At 36.0% G+C, this 25,547-nt stretch overlaps 2 protein-coding genes and 1 non-coding gene across 3 annotated transcripts; 1 reads left to right on the forward strand and 2 right to left on the reverse strand.

Moving 5' to 3' along the window:
- Nucleotides 1-4,898: 4,898 nt before the first annotated feature.
- Nucleotides 4,899-5,686, reverse strand: LOC113311612 (probable serine/threonine-protein kinase PBL7). Its single transcript, XM_026560430.1, has 3 exons — nucleotides 5,599-5,686; nucleotides 5,115-5,503; nucleotides 4,899-4,997 (listed from the first exon to the last, which is right to left on the reverse strand). Exons 1-3 carry the CDS (start codon nucleotides 5,684-5,686, stop codon nucleotides 4,899-4,901), a joined length of 576 nt encoding a protein of 191 aa, XP_026416215.1.
- A 6,329-nt stretch (nucleotides 5,687-12,015) lies between these two features.
- Nucleotides 12,016-12,866, forward strand: LOC113308860. The gene is made up of 2 exons (XM_026557307.1): nucleotides 12,016-12,390; nucleotides 12,485-12,866. Exons 1-2 carry the CDS (start codon nucleotides 12,056-12,058, stop codon nucleotides 12,663-12,665), a joined length of 516 nt encoding a protein of 171 aa, XP_026413092.1. The 5' UTR covers nucleotides 12,016-12,055; the 3' UTR covers nucleotides 12,666-12,866.
- A 3,090-nt stretch (nucleotides 12,867-15,956) lies between these two features.
- Nucleotides 15,957-16,049, reverse strand: TRNAP-UGG. Its single transcript has 2 exons — nucleotides 16,014-16,049; nucleotides 15,957-15,992 (listed from the first exon to the last, which is right to left on the reverse strand). It is a non-coding gene; the product is annotated as a tRNA-Pro (tRNA).
- Nucleotides 16,050-25,547: the final 9,498 nt, after the last annotated feature.

Consider the following 25,547-nt stretch of genomic DNA (forward strand, 5'->3'; position numbering starts at 1 on the left):
AAGTGAAATCCATATTTGTCTTTCCTCTCCATTGTAATACTCTTAATTAATCACTCACCAATAGCTCAGACTCGTAGCTGACTGAGCGTCTTCACCGTCACAACTAGGCAACACCTTAACAGGTCAATATTTGGGCAGATGAAATCCTCCACCAACTAAAATTTAGTGGATCGAACTCCTTGACCAACAGCATTAAACTCCTTCACCATCTGAAATTGTAATGGATTAAAACTAATGCCAACAGGATCTTGTGTCGGTTGAATTCTTCACCAACGTCACAACTAATACCTTAACCTGCCAAATATTTGGCGCCTAAAACCTTCTACCAACATGACGTCAGTGGATATAACTCTGGACCATCCGCACATTTGGTGGTTAAAATCCTTAGCCGACAAGCTCAAACACCTACAACGACCAAACCTCAGTGAGTGAAATCCTTTAGCAGCTGAAAAAGTTGTATGCTTGGCCAGCTATACAACGACGTGTTAGTCTTCAGCAATAAATATTTTTGCGGGTGAAATATTTCAGCAACAATAACTTTATGGGTTATACCAACAACGGCCAGCAGTCAGTGGAAACGTTTGCTGACGAAAACTTTGGTCGCTTCATTCGAGTTGGAATATATCTACTCCAATAGCACGGTTGGTACAACTCTTTAGCAAATCAGCCTTTATCCACATAGCGTATCTGTTGCCATGGGAGTTGCTATAGTGCTTCAGCAGCTAAAAAGGGTCCTCTACCAACCGAATATGGATAGTCGCTAAAGTCCAATTTTCTTGTAGTGACCCTTTGCAGAATAAGGGTAAGTTGGAACGATGAGGATGCAAGTATGTAAATAAACTTAAGGAAACATGCTTGCGAAGTATGCTTGCAAAGAAAAATGGACGTGCATTTTTCTGATGTAATCCTCGATTCTTCTTATGATGGTCTCCTCATCAAAAACAAACTCTAAATCTCAATTAAAATAACCGATTCATCTAATTCTTGATGGATATATCTCTTATTTGATAAAAACTTGCTAATAGCTTAAAGTTCATCTCTAACCATGAAAATAAATCAGATAAACAAAAACACTGCATTTTTCTAATTCTTCTTAATTGCTTTGATACACATCACAAAGTACTTTTGATCTAAATGGATGATCAAGTTTAGTAATCTTTGTTCAGTTGCGAGAAAGAGATATTAATTTTAAATAATTGATACCTGACGTTTTGGTATTTTTTATTTTATTTCTGATAACCTCTGTTTATATACTTTTTTCTATTAATTGTAACATCAAACTAATAGTGACAATTTTCCGCAAGAATTGCTCAACTACCACGATCGTGTCACAACCTCTGGGAATAACCACTGTTTTAGTGGTGATACATGGATCATGCTTATGGTGGTTGGAACAACAACATACAATAGGCAAAAATCTAACTCACAAAACCAAGTCAATTTCAGCACCAGAAGGATCAAGATATAACCGTGTTTGTGGCGTATGATCAACATGAGAGACCTACTGCAATCCATTCAGCATCATACAATGCACTACATCTATAGAGAGGAAAATTAGGTGGTAGATGCACTAGCAAATCAGGCAGTAGACATAAATCATCGGGGATTCTTTGAAACCACCTTTAGGGAATATATACATACGCGTTTTGTAAGTCAATATGTGATTGATGACTCCATTAGTGCGAGGGTAATGTACTCACGCATTATCTCTTTTTAGTTTAAATTAATATTATATGCTCTAGAAAGTAGTGAGATTTTGTTAAAATATGATCTTTTGTGTAATGGTATTCGTCATATTTTAAAGAGGAAATTTTGTTTTGGTGCCATAACAACCTGCCTCACCTATAACTAATTAACAACCATTTGGGTAACAAAAGAAAGAATTGAATCATACGAACATTTAAATCCTACCCAGTTTGGGGACTAGCGTGATATTTGGGGCCATTTGCTAAAAAAAAGGTCGTTAAGAAGTAATCTCTAGAAACCCCTTATCTACCCATTGAATGCCTAATATGCCATTGTTTATTAAGGATGATTAGTTAAGTTAATTAGTATTAGTTAAATTAATTAGTGTCCGACTTTGATTATAGTGTTATGATTAGGGTAGCAATTCATTTCCTCTTCTAAGGCTTGGAGAAGAAGAAGAAGTAGAGGAAAAAAAAGAAAAATTAGGGTTTGGAATTTCGTTTGCAAAAATGAAATTTTATAACGATGATGAAGACTCTAGTAGTGATAAAGAAGTGGGTGCATCTTATGATTCATATATGAAAAAAAATCAAAATTTTAACCCAAAATCTGTTTATTCGATAACACCACATAAACCGATTCTGGGTTAAAATTCCCAAATTGGAAACGAAAATCTGTCGTTGTTCATCTCCAAACAAACCGAACAATCGGTTTATGTAAGTATATATGTAATCCGATTGTGGAGACAAAAATTGTACAGGAAAATGCGAACATAAATTGGATTACATGTTACTCAACATGAACCGATTGTTGTTTTTGGGGATTTTTCTCTAAAATCATCAAATCCTTAATTGGTTGATAAACTTAGATATAAAAAACCGATTGTTCACAATCGATTTTCTCGACTATTACACATTTATCGATTCTTGATGTCTATACAAACTCAAACATGTTTCCAGAATCGGTTTATTTGTGCATTAGCATAAACCGATTGTGGTTGATATTCACCACATCAACCTAGAATCGGTTTATGTAGGTGTACCATATCTACCGATTCTGGGGAACATCAACAACAATCGGTTTACGTTAATGTCTATATCAACAGATTCTGGTTTGGTTTCAGAAAAATTTGATGAGAAATTTCAAAAATTCATAATTAAATCATCCCTCTTAAAAGGAACAAATTAAAGGTATTTAACTCAATCACTCGAATTTGTTTGTCGCCGAAATATTATCCGAAAACAAAAAAAAATGGAGAATTGAGTTGATATTTGTGATTAAGTGTTGGTTTTTGATTTTTTGATAGATTGGGTTTTAGTTTTTCATTGAAGATTGTTAATAGAAATGATTTAGATTTTAGTATTTGTTTTAGATTGTTGGAATTATTAAGTTTGTATAAGGGTAATTTAGTATTTTAATACACTTTAGACACCCCTTATTCTTTTCTGTTGAGTGAATGAAGAAATCTATAGGTCCCAAGCTAGGAAGGATTATTAGCAGAGAGATCCTGAAGATTGGGCTCTTTTAACAACTTCTCAGTAGAGGAAGCATAGTGATGTTAGAGCCTCAGACGATCATATGAAAGTGCTGTCCGACTCTAAATAAGGTATTCTGAACTTCGCTTCTCCAGAGTTCATTGGAACTCGACTCACAGAGGTTTAAGCTCTGAGTTTCCGAAGCTCTTGAACAATTTTGATTTTATTGCAAGTTCGAATATAGACTGCTTCGTATTTTTGTGTTGATGCTACATCCAACAGATTAAAAACTTCTATATTCATAAAAGGACTTCAACATAAGCAAAATTAGACAATGTAGCATACAAAAGTAACAAAACCCATGTCAAATTTAATAGCTATTCATAATTACATGCCAAGTCAAGAAAGAATCAGTTTACATAACTTGAAGTCTTTAAAAACAAAGAAGTAAATCTATTTCAAAAAAACTCAAGTTTAGATGCATGTTATTGATGCAATTTAGACTTTCTGCAATTGAAAAAAAAGAAAAGAAACCACTTGTAGTCCACCAACCTTGCTACAATCTTGCCCCTTGCCAAGAATATTATCATTCAACTCTATTGTTGCTTTACTCAACTAGAAATCATCATTGTTCCATGACTTTACTACCACTCTCATCCAAAAATTGTACCTATGCAACTGCTTATGCTCTATGTACCATGGTTGAAGGAGTAAATGTTGGGGTTCAGAGCCATCTACATGCTAATCTTGTGGAAATATATTAGCTAACAAGAAACACTTGATCTCTCAGATTTCTCTATGAACCTTACTATGATCTAGGATAAGAAGAAGAGAAAGAGAACCACATAGATGCAAGCCATAAAAAAAGCAACAAGAATAAAGTACTCACGGATTTAACGTGGTTCAACAATATACAAAATGTGTGTAATATTGTCTACATCCACCAAACGGCTATGACCTCTTTATTCATTATAGAATTACCACTAAGAATTACACAACTGATTGACTAAATCAATCCATCGACTCACCACAACGTGACCGAACACAAGAACTCTCACAAGCACCCTATAAGATCCAAATTAGTGTCTTCACCCATGCGAGATAATGTTTACCACATTATCTACCACAACAAGATGATCTTCTCTGCACACTCTGATATAGATTACCATGGACGCCTTTAGCTCAACACCAATAATCTAATCCAGCACCACCAAGATGATCTTCTCCTCAACAAGATGTTTTACCAACATCTCCATATGAATACTCCATAACGACATATCTTCCAACATCGATAAGTATCCCATAAGCACCATAATGGTGTACTCCATCCACCATTAGGTCTCTCACATAACCACCTCAATAGGTGGGATGAATCCCTCACATCTCTATGAGATTTACATTGAGGATTCCATGACTAAAACACTTAGCCTAGACCTCTTTATATAGGAGTCACAAACTTGGTTCCCAAATCCTGACCTTATTGGATTAGGAAACCGACTCATACTAGGAAACCATATGGTCGTATCCCATCTTAATATGGTAATTAACTCAAACTAAGAGTTTAATCTAAACCAGGAAACCACTGTTTCCCTACAGTAAATTGATCAGATTCGGTTGTACCCTGAGCTAGTGTGTGCTTCTTCGTAAATTTGGGATATTAAACTTGAAAGAGTAGTCACAACTTCTGCTGCACGTGGTGTTTTGTGAGGTTCTTCTTGTAGACACATTTTCACAAGATCAAGAGCTTGGACAAGTCCCTGGACATGGATACTGTCCTTTCATGAGTGGGTCAGCAATTTCTGGGAACTTCTCACTGTCACTAAGTAACGGCCGTGCCTGCAAAATCAAAAAGGTGACAAGTTAAGGAAATGCACGACGAAATGCTTCACTTTCTCATGATTGGATAATTAAAAGAATAAATAAACAGTGGACAAAGTGGAGAAAAAAAGCTACCCATGCATGAATAAAGTGCTCTTTATGGGTTTTGGTTATATCACAAGCCTTCCGCCCAGAGATCAACTCAAGCAAAACCATACCAAAACTATAGATATCAGATTTCAAAGTGAGTTTGCCAGTCGTACATATATCGGAACCAGTAGTATAACCGTATCGCAGCTTTGAAAACAGCGTGCTGTAATCCCCAGTAGGACCATATTTTGCACACTCAAAATTTGACAGCTTTGGATTATAATTTTCATCGAGTAAAATACCGGTTTCTTTCCAGCCACCATAAATTATAGGAGGATCCTTTTGATCATGCAAATACTCTAAAGCTTTAGCAACACCTTCTGCTATCTTCATCCTAGTCTTCCAATCTAGAGGCTTTTTGCCTGGTTTAAGGTCTACAACATAGAAGATCAAGTTAATTACTTCTTATAATAGATAATAGATTTACCATGTAATGATCCATGAGATGGTGAGAACCGAGAAATCTTACCATGGAAGTGAAGATTCAAAGATCGTAATGGCATAATAATTTCATAAACAATAATATGATATTCCCCTTTATCACAATAACCAATCATCTTGATGAGGTTAGAGTGGTCGATGCAGCTGAGCATTCGAACCTCCGGCCATAAATCCTGTCCATCATACCTTTACACGGAAACTTCCTGAAATTTAAGTTAGTCGTAACGTTGAATAGCCATCTATTACTGGGGACTAAATTTGCTAAGTATAGGTAACGTACAACAACTCTCACCTGTCCATCTTCGAGAATTCCCTTATACACACGTCCCAATGTTTCTTCACCTAAATCGCGTCCTGGATCGAAAATATCAGTGGCGACAATAAGCTCTTTTGGTTTGAATACACAAACATTGGCAACACCTGCAATATGTTGAAATTCAGCTTGGTCCGCTTCAACACCTTCAGTTCCTGAAACCAAAACATATACCCCGCACATATAATTAAACTCTCACCATTCTTAACTCATTATCCATAATCTCATTGAAGATAGAAGAAGAAAAATTGCATATACCAAAAATTTCAAGCAATAACCAAAACCAATTTCCAAGAAATCAATAAATAATAACTAATGAAGGACTTAGAAGATTAGGTATGTACGATAACCATCTCTTCTCTCCGAATTCGAGCGCTGCACCTTACAGGATCCAACAAAAGAGAAAAACCGAAACCTAGCCATCCACAAATTGTGCGAAAGAAGAAGATTCAGAGGGTCTCGACTTTCGAAATATAAACTGTCACCTTGTCAAGTGACCAAAATAACCTTTTGAAATAATGCCACGTTTTCTTGCACTGTGACATAGGAGTACAGAATAAGACAACTTTTGGCGCTAAATGAAACAACACCAGCCGTTGTAATTTAGATGAACCGTTCTGACTGAAACAAGAGACGGCGCGAACTGTAAAGACACATCTCTTTGTAAGAGACACACATTTCAACACCAAAAGACACCTGAAAACCCAATATATAATTCAAAGTCCAGTAATCCCATTATCACCACCACCCCATCTCATTTCTCAAATAATTATGTCATCTTCCAGTTCCAATTCCAGTTCCAGTTCCGGTGAGGAGATAACCATTGATGAATTACGATCTATTTACAAGATAGATAGAGACATGTACAGAAAACTTACTGTGAACATGCGCAAGGAACCTTTAGTCTGTATGGCTGTGATGGGGCTCTTTATGGGAGACCTTGGGCCTTGGCTACCCAGTGTCATCCCTATTAATAAATTATGGGTATCGAGACGGATCATCGATTATAGAAAACAAAATCAAAGACAATAAGAACACAAGATCTTAACGTGGTTCGACACTAACACCTACGTCCACGGACAAATCCCCGAGGGAGAATTATTATTTATCTCCAGATGTTTGATCATTCTGGGATAATTACATTTGCTTTAGTTAATCCTATTTATAGATGATAGGATACTAAACCTAGGTAAAACTAGGATATCTAGAATACAGGATTTACAACTGAGTTGATCCTATTTTCTAGTACGTGACTTGACTTGACTGTAATGGCAACTACAAGATGAAACTTAGCTTATATAAGGACAACTCTTTTTATTGATGTTTAGAAAATCTCTCAAAACTAAACACAAGCTCTAATCTTGCTCATATGACCAACCACAACTTTGGTGATCATATATATATAGAACTATGAATTCCTTTTCCTAGTCCTATTACCTTATTACATGTCTTTCCTTTTCTTAGAACTAGATGACTTCTAATTCCCTTAGGATTACATCAATTTCCTAATCTTGTCCTAACCATCTTGTTAGTGACTTCTATGTTGAAGTTTAACCAACATTCTCCCCCTTAAGCTTCAACCTTACCCGTGACATATCTTGTACTCCAACCAATTATCTCATTTCTTCAAACTTGATCCGAGCTAATGCCTTTGTCAATATATCTGCTTTCTGCTCAGTTCCTGGTATGTGTTCAACGTTGATGATCTCCTTCTCGATACATTCTCGTATGAAATGATACCTTTTGTAAATGTGTTTCGTCTTCCCATGAAACACTGGATTTTTAGTGAGTGCAATTGCATACTTATTATCAATCTTGATGAGAACTTTTTCAGATTCTCTTCCTTTGATTTCACCCAACAATTCTTGAAGCCATATTGATTGTTTAGCTGCTTCTGGTGCAGCCATAAACTCAGCTTCACAGGATGAGAGGGCTACAGTGTCTTGCTTCTGTGAACACCATGTAATAGGTGCTTCTCCTAGATAAAATATATGACCAGTTGTACCTTTTCCATTATCTTGGTCAATGTTATGACTGTTGTCATTATACCCAACAATTCCTTTTGATCCCCCTGGACCATACTTCAATCCACAGCTGATTGTTCCTCTTAGATATCTCAATATCTGCTTTATTACATCACCATGAGACTTGCGTGGACTCTGCATATAACGTCTTGCTACTCCCACAGAGAAAGCCAAGTCTGGTCTTGTGTGTAACAAGTATCTAAGGCATCCAACATTTCTTCTATAACTCGTTGGATCAATCTCAGCTTCTTCTTGTGCCTTTGAAACTTTAAGTCCAAACTCCATTAGTATCTTAGTTGGATTACAAGTTTCAAGTCCTGCTTCTTTCAGAATTCTCCTTGCATAAGCTTTTTGTTTAATCTGAATCCCATCTACTCCTTGATGGACTTCTATGCCAAGGTAATAAGTGAGTTTTCCGAGGTCTGACATCTCAAACTTTGATGACTTTTCTCTCTTGAACTCATTGATCACCTTATAGATCATCTACATAGACTGCAATCACAAGAAGCGTTCTTTTTTCTTCTCTTATGTATACTGAGGTTTCTTTAGAGCACTTAACAAATCTGATTTCTCTTAAATTTGATCTAACTTTGTATTCCAGGCTCGAGGAGCTTGTCTTAGACCATATAGAGTTTTTGATAACTTATAAACCTTATGCTCTTGTCCTTTTACTTCAAAACCTTATGGTTGTTCAACATACACATCTTCTCGCAATTCACCATGTAAGAATGCTGTCTTAACGTCTAAGTGGTGAATTTCCCATGAGTTTGATGCTGCTTCTGCTATTAAGAGACGAATTAACTCTAGTCTAGCAACTGGTGCGAAAACTTCATCAAAGTCTATGCCTGATTCTTGAACGTATCCCTTAGCTACAAGTCTTGCTTTATATTTGTTGACAGTTCCATCAACATTCCGTTTTATTTTGAAAATCCACTTAAGACCAATCACTTTTACCCCACCTGGCTTATCAACTAGAAACCAAGTCTTGTTTCTGTTGATTGAAATAATTTCTTCTCTACATGCTTGTGTCCATTTAGTCGAGACATTTGCTTCCTGAAAATTCCTTGGTTCATCATTAACAGAAAGTAGCATAATCTCACATTCTTCTGCAGCTTGAAGAACATAATCCTCCAGATAATGTGGCTTTTGTATCTGTCTTGTTGATTTTCCCAGTGGAATGAGTTGAGTTATTTCATCGATCTCTTCTTCTTCTTCTTCTACTTCTTCGTTATTCTCAGTGTTTTCATTATTCTCTTCTTCTTCTTGATTAACATCATTGTTTCCATTGCTATTGATGATTATGGGTCCTTCTCCTTCATCAATTACTTGACCCCATCTCATGTGAAACATTCCTGGATCCCTACTTGGTCCATCATTAGTTTCTTTCCAATTCCAGTTTGCTTTTTCATCGAATACCACATCTCGACTCACTATCACTCCTTTCGTTGTTGGATTGAATAATTTGTAAGCTTTGGATCCAGGCTCAATTCCTAGATTCACAAGAGTCTGATATCGATCATCCAGTTTCTTAAGAGTTGCAGAATCAACTTTTGCGTATGCTTTGCAACCAAACACTCTTAAATGATTTATGTTTGGTTTTCTCTTTCGCAAACTTTCATATGGAGTCATGTCTTTCAGAGCTTTCGTAGGTATCCTGTTTATTAGGTATGTGGAGTGTCGTACATCTTCTCACCATAGATAATTAGGTACCTGCATAGCCTTTAAAGAACTTCTTGTCATCTCCATTAGAGTCCTGTTTCTCCTCTCCACCACTCCGTTTTGTTGTGGTGTATATGGTGCTGTGAGTTGCCTTTTGATTCCATTTGACTCACAGAACTTGTTGAACTCTAAGGAAGTGAACTCTCCTCCTCTATCAGTTCTAAGCATTTTGACCTCCTCTTTTAACTCTTTTTCTATCAGATTTCTGAAAGCTTTGAATCTGTCAAATGCTTCACTCTTTTCTTTCATAAGAATAGACCACATATATCTTGAGAAGTATCTATAATAACAAATATGTATTTGTTATTTGCAAGGGTTTGTGGTGTAATAGGACCACATAAATCAGCATGAAGAAGCTCTAATGGCTTTGAGGCTCTGAATGTTGTTGCTTTTGGAAAACCTTGACGCGTTTGTTTCCCAACTAAACATGATTCACAGATCCTTGATTCATCGTTTATCTGTGGTAGCCCTCGAACCATCTTGTTCTGAGACATTTCCTTTAAAGTTCTAAAGCTTATGTGTCCTAACCTTGCGTGCCACTTCCATGTCTGATCTTCCAGTCTCATATTCAGACATAATGGCCTTCCAATCATGAGACTTATCTTGTAGAGTCTATTCTGTGAGCGTGAGAATCTAACAAAAGTGTTCCACTTGGGTCATGAACTGTTAGATAATCTTGTCGCATTCTAACATCACATCCAACTTCTGTAGCTTGTCCTAAACTTAGAATGTTGCTTTGTAAGTTTGGGATGAAGTAGATGTTTGTGACAAGCTTCTGTTCTCCGGTCTTGCTCTGAAATAGAATTGATCCTTTCCCTTCAATTTCTACAGAAGATCCATCCCCAAACTTCACTCGTCCTTTGATTTTCTCATTGAGTTCATAAAGTAGTGTCTCTTACCAGTCATGTGATTGTTGGCTCCATTATCTAAATACCAGATTCCTTCTTCTCTATCCTTTGATTCGTAGTTCTTTGGTATTAGTTTCCCTTCGTTTAAGAGTACAACTTCGTGCATGAAAAGAGCTGTATCTGCTTCCCTTGTTTCATTCTTGTTCGTTTCTTCCATCTTTTGTATTCTTTCAGGGCATACAGAGGAGAAGTGTCCTGGTTTATCACATCTGTAACAAATAATGTTTGATCTATCCTTCTTTTCTTTCCCTTGATTTTGATCATTCTGACTTGTTGTTCTATCTTGTGAGTTAAACCTTCCTCCCCTTCCTCGGCCTCTGTTTCCTCTACCACCTCTTCCACGACCTCTTCCTCTTGTCGCAGAGTTTTGTTGGTAAGAGTTTGTGTACAAGAGTTTTCCTTGAGTTTCTCCTTTGTTTTCTTCATCAAGGATTATTTCTTCATATGCTTTCAATCTTCCAATTATATCTTCATAGCTAGTCTTCTTTAAATCTAAGACTTGTTCGAGAGAAGCTATGATATGAATATACTTGGATCTTGGTAAACTATTGAGAAACTTCTTTACCAGTTTATCTTCATCAATGGATTGTCCAAGTGATGCAGCTTTTGAGGCTATCTCTGATAGCTTTCCTGCAAAGCTATCAATAGTATCAGTGTCTTTCATCTTCACTCTTTCAAATTCAGACATTAAGGTTTGCAGACGGGCTTCTTTAACTCGATCAAATCCGAGATTACGTTCCTTTATTGCATCCCAAATTTTCTTTGAAGTTTCCTGTTCACCAACTTGTAGAACAAGACATTCTGGTATTGCTTGAAAGAGTAATCCAATGGCAACATTGTTTTTGTCTGGGTTCAATATACCAGGATCAATTGTTTCCCAAACTTTTTCATCAGTACCTTCATTCTCATGGCCCATACTGTGTAGTTTGTGGCGTTGAGGATTGGAACTTGTATTGATGGTGGCGTGAACTATTTTGCACCCACAATGGTGGTTTCGTTTTCCATGGCTCAGAAACAAGCTCTGATACCAATTAATGGCAACTACAAGATGAAACTTAGCTTATATAAAGACAACTCTCTTTATTGATGTTTAGAAAATCTCTCAAAACTAAACACAAGCTCTAATCTTGCTCATATGATCAACCACAACTTTGGTGATCATATATATATAGAACTATGAATTCCTTTTCCTAAACCTATTACCTTATTACATGTCTTTCCTTTTCTTAGAACTAGATGACTTATAATTTCCTTAGGATTACATCAATTTCCTAATCTTGTCCTAACCAGCTTGTTAGTGACTTCTATGTTGAAGTTTAACCAATAGACTGCACTTCACTTCACTTATCTTGATTCGAGTCCACAGTCTTCATTTCAGTTGCACGATAATAGCATATACGTGTAATACTTCAACAGTTACTTTCATATCCAAGCGATATCATTAATTCAGCCTTCGAAGACGCGAAATTGTTGGTATATCATATACTCACCAGGAATGTACCTCCTTCTTCTCTAATTGAGATGCCGATAACTTTAAGATTGATACACGCTGTCGGATCTCGGGCGTATATACCTATGAATAATCTGTATATCGAAATCAAGAACAAATTAAAAGATCTCTGCTGTACTTTGTTTGAAGATATTTTCATAGAAGCAATGTCAGGGAACAATGCTACAAATACTACCATATATAGTCAGAGATTATTTGATGAAATTGGGGGCTCTTCTTCGGTGCCTACAGTGGAGGAACCACAGGTAGTACGAGTTAGTACTCCACCGAGTGAACGAATTATGTTCATTACATTCTCTACAGGATTTCCAATTACTGAAGATCAATTGCGAGAGTATTTTGTCGGGTAAGAAAAATTATACATTCAACATTGAGTTTATTCAACTATTTGTGGGTAAAATTGATTGTTAATTGATTTAGTTTTGTTGGAATTACTGCAGGATGCATAGGGACTGTATAGAAAGAATCGATATGCAAGAAATAAAACCACCAGAAAGACAGTCAATGTCCGCTAAGATAGTTTTTAATGAATCTGAAACAATTGATGGAATCCTTGGCGGCGTAGAGAACGTTTCGCTTTTAATCAATGGAGTTCATGTGCAAGCAAGCAAGGAGATATGAAGGCAGTCAATAGTGGTCGATGATTATACAATCAATATTTCATCAATGCACATGCAAGAATCAACTATCATCAGTTTCTTGTTGAATGTTGCGTTTTTTTCTTAATGTTTTGCAAATCTTGTTTTTGTTAAATGATGCGCATGAGTTTAAGTAACTATGCTGAACAAATTCAGGGGAATAAATCATCATTTTAAACGTGAACTGCTAATTTCGTTCTATATTTTTTTATATAATTTTTCTATCTTCAATTTTATTTGGGATGATGCCATATTATATACACCAATGCTCAATGTAGACAAGGAAAACCACATTTTGTCTCTTGAACCCTAAAATTTGGCAAATTAGTCGGAATATGCCTTGTGATCCAAAAACTGTACCAGAGTTGCACTTGCATTGTGATTCAAAAACTCCTATTGCGGCACTTGAAACTTTTACTAATATTATAAAACAACATTTTGAAGTTATAAGTTGTGCCCCTCGCCAGGGATGAGACAAGTTACGTCTTGGCCACAACTCAAGGGTAATCTGGCTATCTTTCGTTTGCCAGCATTTTTTTTTTTTTTTTTGCAATCTCTCCTTAACTTTAAGGCAAGTCATGGGTAGCAACACCAAATGGCAACTTGCATAAATTTATATATGGTTTTAAGAAAAAAGAGTAAGAAAAGGTGAAGTGTAACTAATGATCCTATTGTGGAACTAGCATAAGTTGGCCCAGAGACGTAAGCAGACCATCTTGAGAAGCGAAATCCATAGCCTATAAAAGGTAATACGGAGTAGATTATAAAGCCAATAAAGAAGTCAATTCTTTAAGGTATTCAACTAACATTCACTATTTGACCTGCAAGTGCTACAGATTATATCAAATGAACCTTGCATCATCAGGTAATCAAAAGGCTGTTATAGGTCTGTAATCTGTCGTCCTAATATTCTATCAAATGAACCCTGCAGTGGGAGCATACCAGGCAGGCCCAAGTTTCCATTTGAATGCAACTGTTTCCAACTGTACCGGATAGGATCTATACAGCAAAGATACGAGAGTTGGACACAGCCTGCAAACAAGATAGAAAAATTATTGCAGTGTCTGAACAGCTCTAAGAACTATTTACTTACAAAATTTATAAAACATATAAAACATTTTGTTCGAAGAATCTCCTATCAGCAGAGAGATCCTGGAGATTGGCCTCTTTTAACAAGTTCTCAGTAGAGGAATCATAGTGATGTTAGAGCCTCAGACGATCATATGATAGAGCTGTGAGACTCTCAATAAAGTATTCTGAACTTCGCTTCTCCAGAGTTCACTTGAACTCGAGTAATAGAGGTTTAAGCTCTGAATTCCTGAAGCTCTTCAACAATTTTTTGATTTTATTGCAAGTTCGAATAAAGACTGCTTCCTGTTTCCGTTGATGCTACATCCAGCAGACTAAAAACTTCTATTTTCATAAAAGGACTTCAACATAAGCAAATATTAGACAATGTAGCATTCAAAACTCATGTCAAATTTAATAGCCTATTCATAAATTACATGCCAAGTAAGCAAGAATCAGTTTATACAACATGAAGTCTTTGAGAAAAAAAAAAAATCTATTTCGAACAAAACTCAAGAACCCACTTGTAGTCCACCATGCTACAACGTTGGCCCTTTCCGAGAATATTGTCATCAACTTTTGTGTAAGTTCATTCAACAAAAAATCATCATTATTCTATGACTTTACTACTACTCTCATCCCAAAATTTTACCTATGCAACTGCTTATGCTCTATGTACCGTGGTTGACGGAGTAAATTAATCAGATTCGGTTGTACCCGTGCTTCTTGGTAAATTTAATTAGGATATTAAACTTGAAAGAGTAGTCACAACTTCTGCTGCACGTGGTCTTTTGTGAGGTTCTACTTGTACACACATTTTCACAAGATCAAGAGCTTGGACAAGTCCCTGACATGGATACTGTCCTTTCATGAGTGGGTCAGCAATTTCTGGGAACTTCTCACTGTCACTAAGTAATGGCCGTGCCTGCAAAATCAAAAAGGTGATATGTTAAGGAAATGCACAACGATAATATTTGTGCTCCATTTCTTTAAATACTAAATTGGATAAAAGAATAAATAAATGGTGGACAAAGTGGAGAAAAAAGTTACCCATGCATGAATAAAGTGCTCTTTATGGGTTTTGGTTATATCACAAGCCTTCCGCCCAGAGATCAACTCAAGCAAAACAATACCAAAACTACAGATACTAGATTTCAAAGTGAGTGTGCCAGTCGTACATATATCGGAACCAGGCAACCAGCAGTATAACCGTATCGCAGCTTTAAAAACAGCGTGCTGTAATCCCCAGTAGGACCATATTTTGCACACTCAAAATTTGACAGCTTTGGATTATAATTTTCATCGAGTAACATACCGGTTTCTTTCCAGCCACCATATATTATAGGAGGATCATTTTTATCATGCAAATACTCTAAAGCTTTGGCAACACCCTGTGCTATCTTCATCCTAGTCTTCCAATCTAGAGGCTTTTTGCCTGGTTTAAGGTCTACAACATAGAAGACCAAGTTAATTACTTCTTATAATTGATTTACCATGTAATGATCCATGAGATGGTGAGAACCGAGAAACCTTACCATGTAAGTAAAGATTCAACGATCGTAATGGCATAAATTCATAAACGATAATATGATCTTCCCCTTTATCACAATAACCAATCATCTTGATGAGGTTAGGATGCTCCACGCAGCTGAGCATTCGAACCTCCGGCCATAAATCTTCCTGCCCATCACACCTTTTCACGGCAACTTCCTGAAATTTAAGTTAGTCGTAACATTCAACAGTCATCAATTACTTGGGACTAAATTTGCTAAGTATAGGTAACGTACAACAACTCTCACCTGTCCATCTTCGAGAATTCCCTTGTACACACGTCCAAATGTTCCTTGACCTAAATCGCGTCCTTGATAGAACGCAACACTATGCTGAAATTCAGCTTGGTCTGCTTCAGCACCTTCAATTTCTGAAACCAAAAATACACCTCGCATATATCATTAAAGTTTCACCAGTATATTCTTGACGACTTGACTGCTTTATAACCTCCAATCCACACAGCAATAACTCATTGCCCATAATCTCATTGATGATAGTAAGGAAAAAAAAATGCATATATCAAAAAATTCAAGCAAAAACATAACCAATTTCAAGATTATCACAGCCAAATCCAATTTCCAAAACATCAATAAATCAAAAAGTAATCAAGGATCTTCTCAACTATCCGTAATCAAAAGATGATGTAAAAAAAAAAGGGGCATTCCGAGAATCGAACTCGGGACCTCTCGCACCCAACTCGGGACCTCTCGCACCCAAAACGAGAATCATACCACTAGACCAAATGCCCAGACGTTAATGAAGGCAAAACTTATTCTATATGTTATTTTAGACTTAGCACAAGACAATTTGCCCAATAATAATAGTTTTATTAAAAGCCAAAGTTACCCAAAAATACAAAGAAAGTCCTAGGTAGAACTAACTTAAATGACCTCAAATGACAAAATGTAAATAACCTTTATTTCTAGGCATACAGCTAAAACTAATATAACTTGTAATAAGGTTGATCCAGATTTTTCAGACCATTCACAAGTGAAGGATTAGTTTCAAAAATTATTAATTTTCCTCTTGTAAGACTGGATCCCTTCTCAGCTAATTTATATGATGGGAAGTTTATTTTCATGTAGCTGTGAGTAAGGAACCAAGAACAAAGTCTTTTACATATTCTCATTCATCTTGTTTTTGCATACCAAGGTATCCTCTCTGTATGGAAAGCTGTGAGTACTATTTTAGAACCAGTCTTGGAAATTAGATGGTAAAATCCTTTACTTATTTCCCATTTCCTTGCATTCAAGAATGCCTTTACTTCTGCAAAAATAAATTGTGGAGAGCCCCAAACCACCTGTCACTGTAATAATTTATTCTCCTATATGATTTCTTCGTATAAACCCATATCCAGATATCCCCGAATTCCATTTAGAAGCACCATCATAACACATAAGCAATATGTTTGGTTCTGGAAATTTGAAGAAGATCTCCATTAGGCATATATTTTTCACTATTATGCTTTTTAGTCCAAATGATTTTAACAACTGCACAAATCATAAGAACTATTCCACATGGTAGCTTTCTTTCTAACTAACTTTCTGCAGTAAAATGCAACACCTTAATCTTGAGGGAATCATTGCAGCTAGCATTTTCGTACGCACATTTATTCCTCATCAACCATAGTTCTCTCATAGTACTAAAAAATTCTATCATTCATATATACTTTTTTTTAACAACAAAGCTTTTATTTTTTGTTAACTATAACATTTCTTCGAAGGATTTTGGATTTTTGAAGTTAAATATCCTCCTAATCCAACTCCAGATGATTTCACTGAACTAACAATACCATAATATATGTTCTAAAGTTTCTTTTCATCATTTTTACAGAACACACATCTTGAAGCTAGATTGAATTTTTTTTTTCTTCATATTGTCATCTGTTGCACATATATTTCTATCAAGTTTCCAAATATTACTAGACAAATTGGATGACCAGTATGTTTCCACACCTTTTTGGTCCATTGGAGACTTGGGTATTTTCTCTTATATACTAGAGAAACCACCAGATAGGGTACTTGTCAAAATCCTTTTGTCACAACAATTTTCTACCACTGTAAATCTTTTAGTTCTATCATTTCCAACAACTCACTAGGAATAACCCACTCACCTTCTAAAAGAAAACTTCATACCTTCATTTATGGATTTTAGGGAATAATTCTTTTAAAGGTCTATCCAGCACCCACTTATCATTCCATATCGAAACATCAGTTCCATTGCCCACAATCCATCTTGTTGAGTCTTGCATTTCATCTTTGACCCATTTAATTCTTGGTCATATAGATGATTTCTTATAATATGTAATCCATTCACTTTTTCAATTTTTAAAGTAATCATTTTTCTGCAAGAAGGATCTCCACTCCAAAGGAAGTTTCTGATAATTCTTTCACATCCTTTTAATACTCTTTTTGGCCATTTGTAAACTTACATATTGTAAATGTGTATACTGCAGAGCACAAACTTAACAAACACTAAAGTTTCCTGAAATGATAATAACTTTCCTTTCCATCCTTCTAGCTGATCTTGCATCATCTTCACACAGCCCCAAACATGATATGGTTTAATACATTCTGGAGCTTAAATGACGCCTAAATACTTATCTGGAAATTTAGCTAAAGGGATATTACATTCCTCTGAAATTTGTAATCTTTTGTTCTCACTTGTACTACAAATAAAATATTTACTATTCTCTAGACTCACCACTTAACCTGAAGCAGCTTGATAGGCATTAAGAATTTCCATTAGCTTTCTCACATTAATTTCTATTCTCTACATTAAAGAAAATGAAAAAATCATTTGCAAAAAATATGTTTATGGTTGAATGCAATTCCTATTTACCATTGATTTTAAGCTCCCCTCTTGTATCAGTTTTAAAATATTTTTACCAAGAAAATCTCCTCTGCTATTAAAAATAAGAGAGGAGAAAGAGGATCTCCTTGTCTCAATCCTCTCTCTACTTGAAAAAACCCAGCAGAACCTCCCTTAACCAATACCGAGATTCTATCTGATTCAAGAAGAATTTTTAACCAGTGAATACTTTTTTCAGACAAACCAAAACTGTTCATTACTTGTGATAGAAAATTCCAGCTCAAAGAATCATAAGATTGTGTAATTGAAAAAGCGAGGGTCTAACACCACCACCCAAAATTTCGATTAGCAATCTGTATGGACTAACTCCGAAACACTTACTAGAGAATCAACTAGACAGTCAAACTCAATCTAGATAAAAGTATCTCAAGGAGTTAATATCTCTCTCTTGTTTTGATTCACTCAAGCTAATAGAAATCAGCGAGTCTATAATCAAACACAAGGAATAACTTGGACGGTACCAAAGACCAATGTCCAAGGATCAATCAATATCGATCAACAACCAAAGGTCGGATTTCCAATTGATTGATTCAAACGCACAACCTGTATTATTTCAATTATATAAACAAATATAATGCGGAAATAAAAATAACACATACACCAGAATTTTGTTAACGAGGAAACCGCAAATGCAGAAAAACCTCGGGACCTAGTCCAGATTGAATACACATTGTATTAAGCCGCTACAGACACTAGCCTACTCCAAGCATACTTCGAACTGGACTATAGTTGAACCCTAATCAGTCTCCCATTGATCCAAGGTACAGTTGTACTCCCTACGCCTCTGATCCCAGTAGGATACTGCTCACTTGATTCCCTTAGCTGATTTCATCCACAACTAAGAGTTGCTACGACCCAAAATCGCAGGCTTTAACAATAAAAAAATCTGTCTCACATAGATAAGTCTATCAAAGGATCAATCTGTCTCCCACAGAAAAACCCTAAATATTTTTATTCCGTCTTTTGATAATAATCAAGGTGAACATGAACCAATTGATAACCCAATCTTATATTCCCGAAGAGCAGCCTAGATTAATCAATCACCTCACAACAATCTTAATCGTATGGTAGCGAAACAAGATGTCGTGGAATCACAAACGATGAGACGAAGGTGTTTGTGATTACTTTTTATATCTTTCCTATCGTATAACTCTCACAATCTCTAGCCAATCAATATGATTTTACTATTACGATAGAAGATGCAAGATCAGATCACACAACTACGATAAAAGTAGTATCGGTTTGGCTTCACATTCCCAATGAAGTCTTTAAGTCGTTAACCTGGTTTTAGAAGAAGAAAACCAAAGGTTAAAGGAGAAACGACTCTAGCAGAGAAACTAGTATCACACTGACGTGTGGGGATTAGTTTTCTCAATGCTAAATGTCTCCTTTATATAGTCTTCAAATCAGGGTTTTGCCTTAGTTACAAAGAAATCAATATTCACCGTTAGATGAAAACCTGATTTAGATTCAAGCTAATATTTCTCAACAATTAGATCAAAAACTTAGCTTTTCATACACAAGTGACTGTACGCTTCTAGGTTTATTAACCACACCCAAACGTGTACATTTTTGGTTCAACAATAGTCTACCCAAAGAGGTTAACCATATGAGCATTTCATACCAACCATGTTCTTCTTCACCATAACTAGTTCAATTGACTCAAATGAACTAGTTAAGAGAGTTGTTCAATTGCAAGGAAATCTTATGTAACTACACAAGACACAATTGAAGCAAAGATGATTTGATTCACTCGAATCGGTTCATGAACTTTAATATCCACGGTTTGCAAATGCATTCCTTAGTCTTTTAAGAATAAGTTCAGAAATCATCTTTAGATATAACCTTCTCAAGTTCGCAAACTAGGTTCGCGGACTTAAGACACCGGATAGAGTTTACAAACTACAGCAGAAATTCTCGGGTTAGAGAATTATGCCGGTTCGCGGACTGGGCTCACGCAAGTAGTTTGTCAACTCCAGCATAAATTCTCGGGTTTGAGAACTTCGGCAGTTCGCGATTTGAGTTCGCGGATTTCGCACTTGCCATACTTCCGGTTCTCTTGATCAACAAAGTTCGAAAACTTCGGTTCCAGGAATCCATTGGTTATGTAATCTAAACTATCATTCCAATCATTAAAACATTCTTAGAGGACGTTATATAGTTGTTACACTATTTCTCGTCAAAGCAATTTTCAAAGTGATTGAAACATTCATGACTTTCGTCACTAGGTAAAGATAAACTTGGTCGAAGCGAAAAACTTACCAACACATATTTCGAGATATAGATAAGCGAGGTATACTCGGCTCGAAATACCAAATTTGTATGATCTAGTCTATATATATATCATACGAATTTTGTCTCAAAGAGTAGGAGATAGAATAGATAGAGTTTTGAGTGACAGATAAGTTCAAGTCTCCACATACCTTTTCGTCGAGAAGTTCCACCGGTTCCTTGAGTAGATCTTCTACTTGTATGATGAATCACCATGAATTCCTTGAGCTCAACTAGACTTACTATCCTAGTCCGAGACTTAGCTATAAGAGACTTGAAATCAAGACTTATACTTCTGATCACTAACATTGACAAACATGCTTGAGATAGGAACGCATGCGAGTTTGACCGAGCAGTGCTCTAACAATCTCCCCCTTTGTCAATTTTAGTGACAAAACTATCAATACATATGGAATACAAAAAAGATAATGAAACTTTAGTAGCTCCTATTCCACATGTCTAATCTTCAACATTCCTCGAAATCTTCGTCACTTCCAAGTACTCCAATGATCCCAAAGGTTGTAAGTTTAGCATCACCGTTGTTGAAGATCCGTAGCTATAACAATGAGAAAGCATCGGTCTCGATCATTGTTATACAATATCATAGTATTATTATACAGTATCAAAGTCCAATTGTATCACAACTTCAACGATATATGGTGATATGTATCACTCCCCCTTAGTCAATACTCCATCTCACATGAAAATCACTCCCCCTTACACAATGATCCGAAAACCATATGTATTTGTAGTGTGAACTACATATTAACTCTCCCCCTTTTTGTCAATAAAATTGGAAAAGGTACAAGAACGGGATCATAATGAAATTTCCGTAAGAGACATTTCATGACTGAGAGAAAGAAACACACATCATCTTATTTAGATGCAATCATATAGCCGAAGCTAACAACATTCATCAAGGAGTTTAAAGATACAAGATAACCCCTCTAAAATTCCACAGCCGCACACCCCTCAAGATATGACCATTAAGCACAAGTTCAAAAGAACTCTCCCCCATTTGATGTCAATCCCAAGGTAATAACAACGAGCGACCTTAATTTCAAGAGAAACGAAGGATTTTATTGGACACCAAAACCATGAGAATGATTTTTATATCCAACACTCAATCAAATTATTCATAAGTAAACCCATGAATAATCTAATCGGAATACATAATTAAATTAACCACAAAAGTGATCAATTTATTTCATTCCGCTCAACATAAGTAAACTTACGGAGCAACGACTAAATTAATCATACAAGAGAGTGATTGGCTTAATCGTTCATATACTCAACACAAGAGAACTTGTGGAGTAATAACTAAATAACCAAGAAGATGATTAATTTAGTTCTATATGATCAACATAATGTACCTCACGGAACAACCAACCAAGCTAATCAAAAATAATCAACTTAGTTGTATCGTGCTCAACATAAGACACATTACGGAGCCTCACGGTAATACAAAAAGATGGATCAATGAAGATCTATACCGTGGAATAAACAATGATTCATTCTTTTGCACAAGCATATACAAAAGCAATAATCCTTGGATACAAAAGATTTTAACCTATCTTCCGTCAAGGATTGAAAATATAGGCTTAACTTTTGTATATGTCAAAAGTATATTCATTCTTAAACCAATATATGAATACCGATCGTGAACGACTTTACTTTTGACAAAAATATGGGACAACAAAGTTCACGGACGTAAACACAAATATCCCATAACAAGTTGCAATATAAAAAAATCAAAAATATTGCAAAACATCATCCTCCAAAAAGTTTTAGAATTTTAAACCAAAAAACCTAAAAACAAGAAGATGAAAATAATAGCTATCTGTAGTCACAATCATCGCTATTCAAAGCACTAGTTATTCTTCCAACTAAGCCAAAAAGAAGACATACTAGGCAACAATGTCTTTGAGAAATTATTTATCATTCCCGAACTCCTTGTCGTCAACAGCCATTGGTACATAAGGTTCGTGAAGATAGGAGTTAATATCAACAAACCGTCTTGGCTGATGATGTCGAACCAGGGCTTTCTGAATTTCCAAAGATCTTAAAAAGGAAGCTTTTATATCACGAATATCCTTTCTTACATCCTTCAACTCATCAAGAACATCGGAAAATTTCTGAGAGTTTGAAGGGACAACCCTTGGCTTTCTTGTATTCCTTATTTTTCTTTTCAAGGACGGAATTACTGGAGATTTTTATTTTTCCTTGATTGATGGCTTAACAATCATGTTGACATCATTTCCATCCAAAGACATGATGCTTATGAGAACAGCTATAACCAACTGATTTTTCTGTGATTGGAATTCACAATCTCAACAAGCAGTCTTGGAATATAAAGAATATCAAAGAGGAAAAAGGAATGTAGGGTTCGAAACCTTTAAACAGGTTCGTGGACATCCAACTCTAAACCCTATAAAGAGTAGAATTTTCGAAAGTAACCCTTCCTTTTATTTGATAGTCAGAAAAGAATAAACCTAAGAAAACTTTTCCTAAAGCTTGTGCGTTCACAACCTTGTCTCTTTTAAACAGGCACATGAGACAAGATTTACCAAACAACACAATTAAATTGTGTTGTGGTGAACAATGATTTTTCCACCATTTTCCTCATGAGAGGAATCCTATGACTTTTGTCTATCAAAGCGACTTGACCATACTTTCTTCTCAAATGGTCTTGTTTTGTCTTTGGAAACTAACTTCTTAGACGAAGATAAAATCCTACATACCTCAGCGGTCTTCTGAGCAAGTTTAACCTTCCTTGCTAAATGATTTGCTCTTCGTTGAAGTTTGTTGGTGTGCCTCAATTGATGTTTGTAATTGTAACATCTTGATAGTTCATGACCCTTCTGAGAACAAAATGAGCACGCCAATCTTGGATAATAATCAAGCATCTGTGGTGCAACAGCAGCTAAACACACGGTGGATCCTGAAACATTACAGACAGAGTTTCCAAAGGTTGGGTCAATTGATTCTTCTAGCATGATTGGCTTCTTATCTTCACCGAAACCATCAAGATTGATATATTTATTTCTAAAGTTATCAAAATCAATGTTTTCATATAGAAGACCAACACTTGATTCCTATCTTCCTCAGAACCATAGATCTCAGACATCTTATCAAGTGTTACAGCAAGACCTTTGTTCCCAATGTATTTTCTACGATTTGGGCACTCGTTTGCAAAATGACCAAAACCTTTACACTTAAAGCATTGTGGCTTATCCTCGTCATCAGCCTCATCAGGATCCCTGTTTTTAGGAGGAACACGATTGTGAGGTTTATCCGATGACCTAGGTTTGTCTCTTGAAAACCGTTTACTTCTCTTCAAAAGAAGATTCCTAAACTGTCTTGTGATCAAGGAAACTGATTTGTCAAGATCTTCATCTGAAAAATCACCCTCAGACTGATCATCCTCAGAGACATAAACACTTTTACTCTTATCAAGTAATTTGGTGTTCTTCTGTGCTTTAAGGCAACATCCTTTCCGATTTTGGATGTATGCTCATGATCAAAGATCTTTAGCTTTCCAACCAATGTATTTCTGGAAAGATTATCAAGGTTACTTCCCTCAACGATGACATGCTTCTTAGACTCGTATCTAGATGGAAGCGATCTGAGAATTTTCATCACAATGTCCTTTTCAGGAATAGTCTTACCCAATGCAAAAGATGCATTAACAATTTCATACACTTTGTGATTAAACTCATCAAATGTATCTTCATCTGCCATACGAAGGTTCTCCCAATCAGAATTAAGGTTTTGAAGCCTGGATTCCTTTTCACTAAAGTTACCTTCAAATACGGTTTCTAAGATATCCCAAGTATCTTTAGACCTAATGCAATTATACACATGGTGCTGAAGATTTGGGGTAATGGAATTTATGATGGAATTCAAACCGTCGGAGTTTTGCTTTGCAACAAGTATCTCGGCATGGCTGTATTCACCAATATTCTTGGGAACGTTTACATCTCCAACTGCCACAACGGGAGCATCATAGCCATTAACAACATATACCCATGATTTAAAATCACGTGCTTGAAGAAAATCTCGCATAGAAATTTTCCACCATAAGTAATTAGAGCCATCGAAGACTGGTGGTACGTTAATAGAGATAACACCTCTGTCCATAGAGTCAGATCGCTACAAACACAGACTTGTAAGGTCTTGAATGTGTTTTCCTGCTCTGATACCAATTGAAAAAGCGGGGGTCTAACAACACCACCCAATATTTCGATTAGCAATCTGTAAGGACTAATTCCGAAACACTTACTAGAGAATCAACTAGACAGTCAGACTCAATCTAGATAAAAGTATCTCAAGGAGTTAATATCTCTCTCTTGTTTTGATTCACTCAAGCTAATAGAAATCAACGAGTTTATAATCAAACACAAGGAATAACTTGGACGGTACCAAAGACCAATGTCCAAGGATCAATCAATATCAATCAACAACCAAAGGTCGGATTTCCAATTGATTGATTCAAACGCACAACCTGTATTATTTCAATTATATAAACAAATATAATGCGGAAATAAAAATAACACAGACACCAGAATTTTGTTAACGAGGAAACCGCAAATGCAGAAAAACCTCGGGACCTAGTCCAGATTGAATACACATTGTATTAAGCCGCTACAGACACTAGCCTAATCCAAGCATACTTCGGACTGGACTATAGTTGAACCCTAATCAGTCTCCCATTGATCCAAGGTAGAGTTGTACTCCCTACACCTCTGATCCCAGTAGGATACTGCGCACTTGATTCCCTTAGCTGATTTCACCCACAACTAAGAGTTGCTACGACCCAAAATCGGAGGCTTTAACAATAAACAAATCTGTCTCACACATATAAGTCTATCAAAGGATCAATCTGTCTCCCACAGAAAAACCCTAAATATTTTTATTCCGTCTTTTGATAATAATCAAGGTGAACAGGAACCAATTGATAACCCAATCTTATATTCCCGAAGAGCAGCCTAGATTAATCAATCACCTCACAACAATCTTAATCGTATGGTAGCGAAACAAGATGTCGTGGAATCACAAACGATGAGAAGAAGGTGTTTGTGATTACTTTTTATATCTTTCCTAT

The sequence above is a fragment of the Papaver somniferum genome, chromosome 9 (genome assembly GCF_003573695.1).
Source record: "Papaver somniferum cultivar HN1 chromosome 9, ASM357369v1, whole genome shotgun sequence".
NCBI lineage: Eukaryota > Viridiplantae > Streptophyta > Magnoliopsida > Ranunculales > Papaveraceae > Papaver > Papaver somniferum.